Raw genomic sequence first — 15,347 nt, forward strand, 5'->3', positions numbered from 1 at the left:
CTGATATACATGTATTTTTTTCTCCCCCAACTAGAATGGAAGCTCCATGAGAGCAGGGGCCTTTCTCACCTCTTGGTCACTGCTGTTCTGCAGTCCCTGGAACAGTGCCTGGCATGTAGTAGAGGCTGGATAGATATTTGATGCATGAATAATATTATTAATAATAATAATAGCCAATACTTATGGAAGGATAACTATGTACCAAGCATTGTTCTAAGCACTTTACATTGTTAATCCATTTGATCCTCACTACAGTCCTGCGTGGTCAATAGCATTGTTTACATCATTTTACAATGAGGAAACTAACATTTATATTCTACTCTAAACAACAGATACATTTGAAGCATTGTATATGGATCAAATTTATTAAACAGAGTCTTCAAATGTGCTAGAGAACCTTAATACCTAAAAGGAAAACTTTCAACTAACTATTTTATCGTGATGATGTTCTACGGATAATGTATTTTGTTTAGCTGCTCCTTAAGGTTGTTTTGCTTACAGTCCTGTTCACCATCTCTCAAAAGTACTGGAGAGGGAGTTGTGAGGGGAGGGAACTTACCTGAGAAATTATTTTAGAACCCAAATCATCTATCCTGTCCATCAGACACAGGAAGTACTGATTTATCACTTTGTTAATGGTCCTGTTTGAGGTGATGCTGATGTCATGGTCCCTGATTAGAACTCCTTCATTTGTTCCCTACTGTATAGAGCCCAACCCTTTACGATTATACAGTGGAAGTGAGAAATAGATTCAAGGGATTAGGTCTGATAGACAGAGTGCCTGAAGAACTATGGATGGAGGTTCGTGACATTGTACAGGAGGCAGTGATCAAAACCATCTCCAAGGAAAAGAAATGCAAAAAGGCAAAATGGTCTGAGGAGGTCTTTACAATTATCTGAGAAAAGAAGAGAAGCAAAAGGCAAAGGAGAAAAGAAAAGATATATCCATCTGAGTGCAGAGTTCCAAAGATTAGCAAGCCTAATAGATAAGAAAGCCTTCCTAACAGATCAATGCAAAAAAAAATAGAGGAAAACAATAGACAGGGAAAGACACAGAAAATCAGAGATACCAAGGGAACATTTCATGCAAAGATGGGCACAATAAAGAATAGAAACTGTATGGACCTAACAGAAGCAGAAGATATTAAGAAGAGATGGCAAGAATACACAGAAGAACTGTACAAAAAAGAGCTTCATGACCCAGATAACCACAATGGTGTGATTACTTACATAGAGCCAGACATCCTGGGATGGGAAGTCAAGTGGACCTTAGGAAGCATCACTACAAACAAAGCTAGTGGAGGTGATGGAATTCCAGTTGGGCTCTTTCAAATCCTAAAAGATGATGCTGTTAAAGTACTACACTCAATATGCCAGCCAATTTGGAAAACTCAGCAGTGGCCACAGGACTGGAAAAGGTCAGTTTTCATTCCAATCCCAAAGAAAGGCAATGCCAAAGAATGCTCAAACTACTGCACAATTGCACTCATTGCACATGCTATCAAAGTAATGCTCAAAGTTCTCCAACCCAGGCTTCAATAATACATGAACTGTGAACGTCCAGATGTTCAAGCTGGATTTAGAAAAGGCAGAGGAACCAGAGATCAAATTGCCAACATCTGCTGGATCATCAAAAAAGCAAGAGAGTTCCAGAAAAACATCTGCTTCATTGATTACACCAAAGCCTTTGACTGTGTAGATCACAACAAACTGAGGAAAATTCTGAAAGAGATGGAAATACCAGACCACCTTACCTGCCTCCTGAAATGTGTATGCAGGTCAAGAAGCAACAGTTAGAACTGGACATGGAACAACAGACTCGTTCCAAATCAAGAAGGGAGTACGTCAAGGCTGTACATTATCACCCTGCTTATTTAAATTATATGCAGAGTGCATGCTGTTTCTCAGTCGTGTCTGACTCTTTGAAACCCCATGGATTGTAGCCCACCAGGCTTCTCTGTCCATGGGATATTCTGGCAAGAATACTGGAGTAGTGTGCCATTTCCTACTTCAGGGAATCTTCTCGACCAAGGGATCGAACCCTGGGTCTATATGCAGAGTGCATCATGCAGAATGCCAGGCTGGATGAGGCACAAGCTGGAATCAAGATGGTCGGGAGAAATATCAATAACCCCAGATACACAGATGACACCATCCTTATGGCAGATAGTGAAGAGGAACTAAAGAGCTTTCACTAAAGTGAAAGAAGAAAGTGAAAAAAGGCTGGCTTAAAAGTCAACACATCACTTCATGGCAAATAGACAGGGAAACAGTGGAAACAGTGACAGGCTTTCTTTTCTTGGGCTTCAAAATCACTGTAGATGGTGACTGCAACCACACAATTAAAAGACACTTGCTCCTTGGAAGCAAAGCTATGACCAACCTAGACAGCATATTAAAAAGCAGAGACATTACTTTGCTGACAAAGGTCCTTTTGGTCAAAGCTATGGTTTTTCCATTAGTCATATACGGATGTGAGAATTGGACCGTAAAGAAAGCTGAATGTGAAAAAAGTGATGCTTTTGAACTGTGGTGTTGGAGAAGACTCTTGAGAGTCCCTTGCACTGCAAGGAGATCAAACCAGTCCATCCTAAAGGAAATCAGTCCTGAATATTCATTGGAAGGACTGATGCTGAAGCTGAAACTCTAATACTTTAGCCACCTGATGCAAAGAACTGACTCTGTGGAAAAGACCCTGATGCTGGGAAAAATTGAAGGCAGGAAAAGAAGGGGACGACAGAGGATGAGATGGTTGGATGGCATCACTGACTCGATGGACATGAGTTTGATCAAGTTCCAGGAGTTGGTGTTGGACACGGAAACCTGGTGTGATGCAGTCCATGGGGTTGCAAAGAGTTGGACAAGACTCAACTGAACTGAACTGAGAGCCCAACCCCATATCCCTTGTTGGTGAGGAACCAATTTCATAGAACATTATAATATTGTAAAGTCTTTACCAACTCAGTGAAAATGTATTTCCCTGCTCCAGGAACAAAAATGCAACCACTATGCTTCAGAAATGTTGAGTTAACATTTCCATTGACCAAGACATTCTGATAAGACTTTTTGAGCAAAGTGGACATATTTTTGCCTCTCACACTCTGTAGCTGCCACCCAAGGATCAAAAGGGAAGCATTTAACTATAAAACACTGTGAAATTGTTTAGAGGCACATTCATTAGTTTCACTATTTTTTCTTGGCACAGACTTAAAATTGAACCAGTCCTTCCTAGGTCTCCCTAACTTCATTTTTCTCTTGGAACTATCTCTAGAAATCTTGTTTATACTTCATTTTTCCCTCTGGGCTATTGTCTTAAGATTAAGACTATAAGCTGTTTCCTAGCACAGTGCTGTTCAAACTCTGAGATCCCGTGGATCAATAAAAGAGGTTTGAAAAAAAAAAAGTCTTAGGAAACAGTATGAAGAAAAAAAAAGAAAAGGAACCAGTACGGAGTTCTATACACTATATTTTACCAAATAAGGATATTAATTTATTGACTTATTTTCTTTTGCTCACTGTTATATCTTCAACATCTAGTGTATATTTTTTATTTTTCCAAACCTTAAACTTTTTATTTTGCATTGGGGTATAACTGCTTAACGATATTGTGCCAGTTTCAGGTAAACAGTGAAGGGACTCAGCCATACATATAAAAATATGGAACACTTCATGAATTTGCATGTCATCCTTGCATAGGGGCCGTGCTAATCTTCTCTGTAGTGTTCCAATTTTAGTATATGTGCTGCCAAAGTGAGCAAAGGCTATTTTTTAAATGGCTAATTTTTACTGGCATCATTTGAGAAGAAAGGTCATTTTCACATCACGAAAGTAGGAGGAAAACAATCTAAGAATAAATAAGTCTTCTACACTGAATAAGTTTAGCTTTATGAAAAGCTCATTACATTATCATTAGCTTTCTCATTTCTTGGGGGATTGGTGAAACTTTCAGCTTTCACCTCTAGACCCTGAGTTGAAAACTTCAAGGATCTTTTCCTGCTGGCTCTCTCTGGGTTCTGGTTCTTTTCTGCCCTTGATGACATCCCCGACAGGGGCCCTTGTGGATTCCTAGTGTCCTTAGGCCACTTGGCCCAGATGTAGGTCTTTTCTTCCTTTAGCTTTGTTCTCATGTTGCTCTTCTCAGAACTTCATTCAGCAAGTCATAAAACACACCTGCATGTCAAAAGACAACCATCCATTTATCTTGGATTTCCACAGTGCCTTTCCTTAACATTCAATTATGCAAGTTAAATCTTCACATTTAACTTTTGAATGCAAAGGTTGGCCCCACAAGGTTTTCATTAATAAAATGGAGATTGACATTACTAGGGGGAATTTTGAAAATGAATGAGAGAAATTAATTCAACAAACATTTATTTAGCAAGCACTGGATTATAAAGATTAATAATAAAATGTTCTTTGTCCTATAAGCAGTAATAGATTTATTGGAGAGGCAGTATATAAGCTGAGAGTTGGTTGTCTTAACCTGCAGTCGATGAAATGGATGTACTTGGGGAAAGTGTGAAAGCAAAAGCATTAGTCGATCAGTAGTGAATTCCAGTAGTCCCTGGAATTCTCCAGGGAAGAATACTGAAATGGGTAGCCATTCTCTTCTCCAACGGATCTTCCTGACAAGGGATGAAACCTGGGTCTCCTGCATTGCAGGCAGATTCTTTACCATCTGAGCCACCAGGGAACCCCCATCCTTGGGAAACAGAGTACATAATGAGATTGGAGGTAAAAATTTGGTTGTATATGCATTTTTCTGAGAAGTTTCATTACTCTCATTAGATTTTCAACTGAGTCCAAGATTTCCAAAAGAAAAATGCTGATATTAACAGATAACTTTAATACACTAAAATAGGTTACCATAAGGAACTGTGACCAATATTATGGGTGGGCAAAGAGAGCACCTTTGTTCTGCTCAAGGGAAAAAATATGGCTTAATTGATCAGGGTTTTGAAGGACAAATGTGAGTTGGGGAGGGGAGATGTCAAGGACAATGGAGCAGAAAGAACAGCATGTGCAAAGTTGTAGGTTCCAGGAAAAAAATGTATGTTTCAGAAAAACACAATGTGGCTGGAGCTCAGAGTGTATGGTGAGAAATATACATGGCTAGGGAGTCACATGGAGAAGGCAATGGCACCCTACTCCAGTACTCTTGCCTGGAAAATCCCATGGACGGAGGAGCCTGGTAGGCTGCAGTCCATGGGGTCGCTAGGAGTTGGACACGACTGAGTGACTTCACTTTCACTTTTCACTTTCATGCATTGGAGAAGGAAATGGCAACCCACTCCAGTGTTCTTGCCTTGAGAATCCCAGGGACAGGGGAGCCTCATGGGCTGCTATCTATGGGGTCGCACAGAGTCGGACACGACTGAAGAAATTTAGCAGCAGCAGCAGCAGCAGGGAGTCACAAGCTTGGTAAACTGTGTGGATTACAGAGAACCAGTAGAAATCTTTAAAAATAGGGTTTTACACTGTCAGTTGTATGAAGTATATAAACATTTATCAAAGGATAAATGTTCCATTCCTGCCTTAGTAAGAGGGTGACGTGGGCAATGAAGTCTGCTGTTCCTGAAGTCTGGAAGCATTTGAGAAAAAGAGCAAGCGTGCTAGGGCCCAGCCCAGCCCATAGTAAAATTCTGGAGATTACACGTAAAATCTGTCCTAACCAGGGATCGAACCTGTTCTAACCAGGGATTAAACCTGTCCTAAGCAGGGGTTTTAAATGAAATTAAAAGACGCTTACTCCTTGGAAGGAAAGTTATGACCAACCTAGATAGCATATTCAAAAGCAGAGACATTACTTTGCCAACAAAGGTCCGTCTAGTCAAGGCTATGGTTTTTCCAGCAGTCGTGTATGGATGTGAGAGATGGACTGCGAAGAAAGCTGAGCACCGAAGAATTGATGCTTTTGAACTGTGGTGTTGGAGAAGACTCGAGAGTCCCTTGGACTGCAAGGAGATCCAACTAGTCCATCCTAAAGGAGATCAGTCTTGGGTGTTCTTTGGAAGGAATGATGCTAAAGCTGAAACTCTAATACTTTGGCCACCTCATGCGAAGAGTTGACTCATTGGAAAAGACCCTGATGCTGAGAGGGATTGGGGGCAGGAGGAGAAGGAGATGACAGAGGATGAGATGGCTGGATGGCATCACCGACTCGATGGATGTGAGTTTGAGTGAACTCTGAGAGTTGGTGGTGGACAGAGAGGCCTGGCATGCTGCAGTTCATGGGGTCGCAAAGGGTCGGACACGACTGAGCGACTGAACTGAACTGAACCAGGGATTAAACTGTATCCCCTGAGGTGGAAGGCTGAGCCTTAGTCACTGGACCGCCAGGGAAGTCCCCTCCTTGCCTGCTTCTTTTCTTTCTCTTATCCCCACTGCCCCCTTCATACATCCGGAAGAATTTCTTCGGTTTTACCTTCCAGAGGTCTAAAATGGTTGAACTAGAAGGAATCTCAGAAGTTATTCTGAGATTAATAGCCCCACGTCCCTATTTTACAGTCTTGGAAATAGACTCTGAGTAAGGAGATGATTTCCTCTGTCTCTCCCCTTCCATCTCTAGTTTGGTACTGGGCCTGTTGCTCTCCTCTTGCTCTTCTGAGGAAATTTCAGGGGCTCTTTTGGGTTTAACTAACATCCCCATACCAGAGATTCCAAGATTTGTATTCCTAGTTTGATTTTACTCTCTAAGCCCCAAACCTCTTAATTGTCTATGGAATATTCCTATCTGATATTTTAGATTCTCCTGAAACACAGCATGTCCAAAGGTGAATTAATGATCTTTCCCTGTCTCTAGTATTACCTGCTTTAGAAAATGGCACCTGCTTTCAATGCAGGGGGCCCAGGTTGGGGGAACTAGATCCCACACGCTGCAACTAAGAGTTGGAATGCTGCAATGAAGATTGAAGATCCTGTGTCCTGCAACTGTGACTCAGTGCAGCCACATAAATAAATATAGATATTAAAAATAAATAAACATAGTTAAAGAAAATGGCACCAGATCCATGGAATCACTCAAATTAAACTAGATATTATGTTTGTATCTCCTCCTTTAATGCCCTCCCCAAATCCAATCAATCACTGAGACCTCTCATTTTACCACCTAAAATGTCCATTTGTCCTTTTCTGTTTATATATATATACATATATATATATATATGTATATATATATATATATATATATATATATTTCCCCCGTCCCCAAGCCGCACAGCTTGTGGGATCTTAGTTCCCCCACCAGAGATTGAACCCGAACCCTTGACAGTGAGAGCGAGGAGTCCTAAGCATTGGACCGTCAAGGTATTCCCCATTATCACCGTATTAGACCACTACGTTTTGCTTGCATTTGCTACGATATTCTTCTAACTCCTAATGTACTCATCTCTCCCTGAATCTCCTTTCCACACTGCAATCACAGTGAACTTCTTAAAACATAAACCTGAGAATACTATGCTTCTATTAACCCTTTACCAGATGATCACTCCTTGTAGTTAACAACTATAGTCTCTATTTTCCTTCTTTCTGCCCAATTCTTGAGTCTCATTTGGTTTCATCCTGTCTCTCATTATGCACCAGTCACACTGGCCTTTTTTTCAGTTCCTCACCAGTGCCAAAGCTCCTTCCCTGCCTGAGGCCTTTGCACACATTATCTCTCACATTCCTTCCCTCCTAGACTGGTCAATTTCCGGTCACCTTTCAGGTTCTAGCTGAAGCTCATGGACTTCAGAGAAAACTTCCTGGTCTTCTGACTAAGTGAGGTCCATCTACGCTTTCTCATGCACTCTACACAACTGTGATTGAATGATTATTTTAATAGCTATTTGCTGTCAGTTTCCCTGACTATAGACTTCAAGAGGAACTGAACTCTTAAGACTTTCTCCCCAGCACATTGCCTTAGTTCAGTTCAGTTCAATCACTCAGTCATATCTGACTCTTTGCGACCCCATGGACCACAGCACGCCAGGCCTCCCTATCCATCACCAACTCCCGGAGTTTACCCAAACTCATGTCCATTAAGTCGGTGATGCCATCCAACCATCTCATCCTTCGTCGTCCCCTTCTCCTCCTGCCTTCAATCTTCCCCAGCATCAAGGTCTTTTCAAATGAGTCAGTTCTTCGCATCAGGTGGCCAAAATATTGGAGTTTCAGCTTCAACATCAGTCCTTCCAGTGAACACCCAGGACTGATCTCCTTTAGGACAGACTGGTTGGATCTCCTTGCAGTTCAAGGGACTCTCAAGAGTCTTCTCCAACACCACAGTTCAAAAGCATCAGTTCTTCAGCGCTTAGCTTTCTTTATGGTCCAACTCTCACATCCATACATGACCACTGGAAAAACCATAGCCTTGACTAGACTGACTTTTGTTGGCAAGGTCCATCTGCTTTTTAATATGCTGTCTAGGTTGGTCATAACTTTCCTTCCAAGGAGCAAACGTCTTTTAATTTTATGGCTGCAATCACCATCTGCAGTGATTTTGGAGCCCCCAAAAATAAAGTCAGCCACTGTTTCCACTGTTTCCCCACCTATTTGCCATGAAGTGATGGGACAGGATGCCATGATCTTAGTTTTCTGAATGTTGAGCTTTAAGTCAACTTTTTCACTCTCATCTTTCACTTTCATCAAGAGTCTCTTTAGTTCTTCTTCACTTTCTGCCATAGGGGTGGTGTCATCTGCATATCTGAGGTTATTGATATTTCTCCCAGAAATCTTGATTCCAGCTTGTGCTTCATCCAGTCCAGCGTTTCTCATGATGTACTCTGCATATAAGCTAAATAAGCAGGGTGACAACATACAGCCTTGACGTACTCCTCGCCCTCAATAAATGCTTGTTGTGTTAGTAGAGGGACTGAAGGATCTATGCACCTAGTGGTAGAGGTGAAACTAGAATCCAAACTAACTTCTCATACAGTATTCTTTTCTCTGCCACCCTAAGATGATACCCCACACTCCAGACTTCCTCTCCCTCTTCCCAATGATTAATTATATGTCTCTCTCTCTCTTTTTTTTGGCTACACTGGGGTTTTTCTTGCTGCAAGCAGGCTTCCTCTACTTGTGGTGGGTGGATGCACAGGCTTTTCATTGTGGTGGCTTCTCTTATTGCAGAGCACGGGCTCTAGGGCACTCGGGCTTCAGTACTTGCAGTCTGTGGGTTCTAGTGCACAGGTTCAGTAGTTGTGGTGAACAAGTTGAGTTGTCCCATGATATGTGGCATCTTCTTGCATCAGGATCAAACCTGTGTCGCCTGCATTGGCAGGTGGATTCTTAGCCCTGCACCATCAGGGAAATCCCATATGTCTTAAATTTTTTTTTTTTGGCTGTGCTGGGTCTTAGTTGTAGCATGTGGGATCTAGATCCCTGACTGGGGAATTGAACTGAGCCCCCTGCTGTGGTATCCAGGAGTCTTGGCCACTGAACCACCAGGAAAGTCCCTAAATGTATATCAATATTGTTTGTGTTCTGTTCAGGGGCCTGTTAAAGCCAATCTTGTAAACTAATTCAGGTTTAGAGAATATCCTTCCCCCCAGGATATCTGCCTTTTAACTGGGAACTCCTGTAGGACAAAAAGTAATCCCAAAGGGATTAATCAAAATTTCAGGCACTAAGAAAATATTATTGAAAGGAGGGAATTAACAAACACCCTCTTCCAACAACACAAGAGAAGACTCTATACATGGAAATCACCAGATGGTCAACACCGAAATCAGATTGATTATATTCTTTGCAGCCAAAGATGGAGAAGCTCTATACAGTCACCAAAAACAAGACCAGGAGCTGACTGTGGCTCAGACCATGAACTCCTTATTGCCAAATTCAGACTGAAATTGAAGAAAGTAGGGAAAACCACTAGACCATTCAGGTATGACCTAAATCAAATCCCTTATGATTATACAGTGGAAGTGAGAAATAGATTTAAGGGCCTAGATCTGATAGATAAGAGTGCCTGATGAACTATGGACTGAGGTTCGTGACACTGTACAGGAGACAGGGATCAAGACCATCCCCAAGAAAAAGAAATGCAAAAAAGCAAAATGGCTGTCTGGGGAGGCCTTACAAAGAGCTGTGAAAAGAAGAGAAGCGAAAAGCAAAGGAGAAAAGGAAACATATAAACATCTGAATGCAGAGTTCCAAAGAATAGCAAGAAGAGATAAGAAAGCCTTCTTTAGCGATCAATGCAAAGAAATAGAGGAAAACAACAGAATGGGAAAGACTAGGGATCTCTTCAAGAAAATCAGAGATACCAAAGGAACATTTCATGCCAAGATGGGCTCGATAAAGGACAGAAATGGTATGGACCTAACAGAAGCAGAAGATATTAAGAAGAGATGGCAAGAATACACAGAAGAAATGTACAAAAAAGATCTTCAGGATCCAGATAATCACAATGGTGTGATCACGGACCTAGAGCCAGACATCCTGGAATGGGAAGTCAAGTGGGCCTTAGAAAGCATCACTACGAACAAAGCTAGTGGAGGTGATGGAATTCCAGTTGAGCTATTCCAAATTCTGAAAGATGATGCTGTGAAACTGCTGCACTCAATATGCCAGAAAATTTGGAAAACTCAGCAGTGGCCACAGGACTGGAAAAGGTCAGTTTTCATTCCAATCCCAAAGAAAGGCAATGCCAAAGAATGCTCAAACTACCACACAATTGCACTCATCTCACACACTAGTAAAGTAATGCTCAAAATTCTCCAAGCCAGGCTTCAGCAATATGTGAACCGTGAACTTCCTGATGTTCAAGCTGGTTTTAGAAAAGGAAGAGGAACCAGAGATCAAATTGACAACATCCACTGGATCATGGAAAAAGCAAGAGAGTTCCAGAAAAACATCTATTTCTGCTTTATTGACTATGCCAAAGCCTTTGACTGTGTGGATCACAATAAACTGTGGAAAATTCTGAAAGAGATGGGAATACCAGACCACCTGACCTGCCTCTTGAGAAACCTGTATGCAGGTCAGGAAGCAACAGTTAGAACTGGACATGGAACAAAAGACTGGTTCCAAATAGGAAAAGGAGTATGTCAAGGCTGTATATTGTCATCCTGCTTATTTAACTTATATGCAGAGTACATCATGAGAAACGCTGGGCTGGAAGAAACACAAGCTGGAATCAAGATTGCCGGGAGAAATATCAATAACCTCAGATACACAGATGACACCACCCTTATGGCAGAAAGTGAAGAGGAACTCAAAAGCCTCTTGATGAAAGTGAAAGTGGAGAGTGAAAAAGTTGGCTTAAAGCTCCACATTCAGAAAACGAAGATCCTGGCATCCGGTCCCACCACTTCACAGGAAATAGATGGGGAAACAGTGGAAACAGTGTCAGACTTTATTTTTCTGGGCTCCAAAATCACTACAGATGGTGACTGCAGCCATGAAATTAAAAGACACTCCTTGGAAGGAAAGTTATGACCAACCTAGATAGCATACTCAAAAGCAGAGACATTACTTTGCCAACAAAGATTCGTCTAGTCAAGGCTATGGTTTTTCCTGTGGTCACGTATGGATGTGAGAGTTGGACTGTGAAGAAGGCTGAGCACCAAAGAATTGATGCTTTTGAACTGTGGTGTTGGAGAAGACTCTTGAAAGTCCCTTGGACTGCAAGGAGATCCAACTAGTCCATTCTGAAAGAGATCAGCCCTGGGATTTCTTTGGAAGGAATGATGCTAAAGCTGAAACTCCAGTACTTTGGCCACCTCATGGGAAGAGTTGACTCATTGGAAAAGACCCTGATGCTGAGAGGGATTGGGGGCAGGAGGAGAAGGGGACGACAGAGGATGAGATGGCTGGATGGCATCACTGACTCAATGGACGTGAGTCTGAGTGAACTCCGGGAGTTGTTGATGGACAGGGAGGCCTGGCTTGCTGCGATTCATGAGGTTGCAAAGAGTCGGACAGGACTGAGCGACTGATCTGATCTGATCTGATCTGGGAATTTTCACTATCATGCCTTAATGGGATTATAGGAAAGAAACTTAAAATGTACGAGATTTGCTTTAATGTTTTTGTTTTTTGATTCATGCAACTTAATCTTTGCAACAAACATGTTAGGTAGATATTTTTATCCCTTTCACCAAATGAGGGAATCACTGAAAGTTTTAGTAATTTACCTAGAGTCATAAATCTGTTGAGAAGGCCTGTATTTAGTCACTCCCTCTCCCAGGTTATGACTCCTGGTCTAATCCTATATTTACCATACAAGGGTAGGTTAGGCAACTTCTTACAGTTTGCACATAAATCTGGGTCATGGAGTTAACTGACTAAGTTATCTTTCCTTTTTTTTAAAAAAAGAAAGGCTTACCAGGTTAGTTTTCTTTCTTTGGTGGGATCTATCCTCTGAATCTGGATTCTGCCAGAATCTATCATATTTGGTACCTCACCTTATCCTTTCCAACCATAAATGTGATTATGGGTAGGAAAAAAGTACTTTGAGCACTTTTAGTAAAATTATGATGCAACATACAACATGTTATCACTTATTTTACTACTGAGTCCACCAAAGCTTCCTGTATCCAGGGAGTGGATGGTATCAGGTTGACCCTTAAGAGTGCATTATTCATCTGTTTAGTACTATTTGCAAAAACAAAAGCTATTAGGTGATGGGCTGTCCCATATCAAATATCCTTGCAGGAGTCAGGTTTGCCTCTGATGAAAAATGCTTTTGCCCACCCTTTGTGTGTATGTGTGTGTGCTCAGTCGCTAAGTCCTGTCTGAGTCCTTAGGACCCCATGGACTGTAAACCCACCAGGCTCCTCTGTCCATGGGATTCTCTAGGAAAGAATACTGGCGTGGGTTGCCATTCCCTCCTCTAGGGAATCTTCCCAACCCAAGGATAGAACCTGCATCTCCTGTGTCTCCAGCTTTGGTAGGCAGGTTCTTTACCACCAGTGCCCCCCATCCTTTAGACCTCCTCAATACATATGATTTCTCTTGGGGTCGGAGGGACACTATTATGTTCCTCTCAATGTCAGACAAACTTCTTTGATAGCTTTGTGACCTTGGGCACATGCCTTAACCTCTCTGTTTCCTCAGTTGTAAAATGGATTGACTGCCAGCTGTTTTGATGCTGAAAGCCTTTAATATGTTTGAAAACACCTAACAACAGAGCGAAGTCGACAGCAGGTATTTAAAGAGCGTTAATTTCCTTCCTTCTCCAGGTAAGGGCTCACTGAAAGATCAGTAAAATTTTGTGTAGTTGTGCGAGGTGTGTTTTCCTTAGAAAGAAAATCCACAGTTTAACAGATTATCATGGGGGCCAGCGATGTTCCTGAAAAAGAATTGTAGATTCTCCTGCCTGCAACCGCCAAATGGTAAATCTCTTTCTCAGGGGACCAGATTTTTTGTGAATATTTTTGTTCTCTGGGTACTCTTTCTTGTAGCCTGATAACAGAAGAGAATAACCAGGTGAGGGGCTTTCTTTCTCAAGACAGGGTCCCTTTGAACTTTCCCTGAGGGCCCTGTGATTCCCGTTTGTGTTCCCTCCCATATGAGGGGGAGTGTGCCATCCAGAACTGGGAAGCAGGTTTAAGGTCGCTCAGCCTTTGAGGGTCGCTTCCTCCCCGAAAAACCAACTTTTGTGGGCTTCCTCAAGCTAAAGGGACTCTCTTCAGCTCCAGCTGTTAGTCAAAACCTCGTGGTGCAACCCTGGCCGCCAATCCCACCCTCCTAGGCCCCAAACCCGAAGCGGTGGGGGCGGGGAGGCCGGGCGCGCCGCTTCCGCTCCTCCACACCACCAGAGGGCGCTGCGGTCCCGCCTCTGCCTTCCCGGGGTGCTTCGCGCCGGGCCCCTTCCGCGTGGGTGAGTGAATGTGAGAGTCAGCGTCGCGCCGCGCGCGCCGACCGCCTCCGCCGCCCGGCGCTCTTATTTCGGCTGCGAGGAGCGAGCGCGCGCGTAAAGGCATAGAGACGGGCGTTGAGCTCTCGGGCTAGAGCGTCGCCGAGTCGGAGCCGGAGCCCGAGCCGCGCGCTGTGTCTCCGCTGCGTCCGCCGAGGCCCCGGAGTGTCAGGGACAAAAGCCGCCACCGCGCCGTCTGTTCTCGTCGCCGGGGCTCATCCGCTGTCGCCGCCGCCCTGAGGAGAGTCTGCCGCCGTCTTCACCCGCGAGGATCCGAGAGCCATGTCGGCCAGCAGCCTCTTGGAGCAGGTACAGGCCCGGCCCGCATGCCTCGGCCATTGTGTGAGGCGAGAGGGAGCCTGACTAGGCCCGGACCCGCCGCCCCCAGTCGGGCCAAGGCGAGGCGGCGCCACTCGCGGGCCAGGTTTCGAGCCTCTCAGGCCGGCCGCGCCCAGCGCCTCGCCCTCGGCCCGTTCTCCCCGCTCTTCCCCGGGCCTCGGAGCCCGCCGGCCGCGCCGCGTCCCTTCCTCTCAGAGGGCCTCGTTTTTCTCTTGTTTCCTTCCCCTTCCTTGAAGCCCTGGCCCCCTCGCGTTGTTTGTGGCGCGGCCCCGGCTCCTCTCCGCGGCCCCCTCCGGCTTCGCACTTCCCCCGCCTCCCATCTTCAGCCTTCCCCTCCACCCCCGTTCCTGACGCCGCTCCTCAGGCCTGCGCCTTTATTCCCTTCTCGGGCCCGGCTTTAATTTGTCTTTCCTTTTCCGTTTCTTCCTCGGACGACTTGCCGCTCGGCGACGTTTCCTTCGCCTGCAGAGACCAAAAGGTCAAGGAAACAAAGGTGAGCCCGGCTCCGCCGGTGGCCCGGGGCGGGCGGGGGGACCCGGAGTGGGGGGGCGGGGTCTCCGGGAAGCGCCCCGGGGAGAGGACCTTTCGGAAGCCGCTTAGTTTGCAGGTGCCTCACACACTTGAGTGTTTGACCCTTTCGGTGTGTTCCTGCAGCTGACGAACAGCTTTTTAGTGAACAAGGAGTAATTCATTAGAAGTGGGGGGTGGAATCGGTCTTGAAATGTTCCAGGTCCTTAGTTTCCTGTAGGTCTTAGAAGGCCTTTGTTTTTCATCCTCGTGGATCCCACTCTGGAAGTACTCACATGTGGTGGGGGAGGGGAAGCGGGAGGGAATTGAAATCTAGAGGAGCCAATTAAATGACCTTTTTAGATCAACTTTCTCTGGATGGAGGGAGACATTTTCACTGACGAATTGTTGCTCAGCATTCACTCTCATCTTTACCGTTCTGAAATACAAACTTGCTCTGTTTAGTAAGGTTTTTCTCTTGTTAGGAGGTAATTTGATTAATTTGGGAGGTAGATTGTACGATTGAGACACTCCTAATTGGAATTTTTTTCCTCTAGTACAAAATGGATCTGTACATCAAAAGGATGGATTAAACGATGATGATTTTGAACCTTACTTGAGTCCACAGGCAAGGCCCGTGAGTAGTTAACCATTTACATGC

At 44.1% G+C, this 15,347-nt stretch overlaps 2 protein-coding genes and 1 non-coding gene across 5 annotated transcripts in view; 2 read left to right on the forward strand and 1 right to left on the reverse strand.

Moving 5' to 3' along the window:
- GMEB1 (glucocorticoid modulatory element binding protein 1) overlaps positions 1-13,180 on the forward strand; it is a 52,209-nt gene extending 39,029 nt beyond the window's left edge. For both annotated transcript variants that reach the window (XM_086331643.1, XM_086331659.1), the window contains one exon: positions 13,039-13,180. In XM_086331643.1, the coding sequence (XP_086187769.1) occupies positions 13,039-13,070 (32 nt within the window). In that variant the 3' untranslated portion in view covers positions 13,071-13,180. The remainder of the gene's footprint in view (positions 1-13,038) is intronic.
- LOC147377537 (U6 spliceosomal RNA) lies at positions 3,652-3,758 on the reverse strand. Its single transcript, XR_015154049.1, has one exon. It is a non-coding gene; the product is annotated as a U6 spliceosomal RNA (small nuclear RNA).
- Positions 13,181-13,944: 764 nt separating the features above from the next.
- The window catches only part of YTHDF2 (YTH N6-methyladenosine RNA binding protein F2), a 30,117-nt gene continuing 28,714 nt past the window's right edge, over positions 13,945-15,347 (forward strand). For both annotated transcript variants that reach the window (XM_086331576.1, XM_086331586.1), the window contains exons 1-3: positions 13,945-14,149; positions 14,648-14,672; positions 15,244-15,323. In XM_086331576.1, the coding sequence (XP_086187702.1) occupies positions 14,123-14,149; positions 14,648-14,672; positions 15,244-15,323 (132 nt within the window). In that variant the 5' untranslated portion in view covers positions 13,945-14,122. The remainder of the gene's footprint in view (positions 14,150-14,647; positions 14,673-15,243; positions 15,324-15,347) is intronic.

Source organism: Bos grunniens, chromosome 2, assembly GCF_055505025.1.
Source record: "Bos grunniens cultivar Pamir isolate PY7600 chromosome 2, Bosgru_T2T1.0, whole genome shotgun sequence".
NCBI classification, from domain to species: Eukaryota; Metazoa; Chordata; class Mammalia; order Artiodactyla; family Bovidae; genus Bos; species Bos grunniens.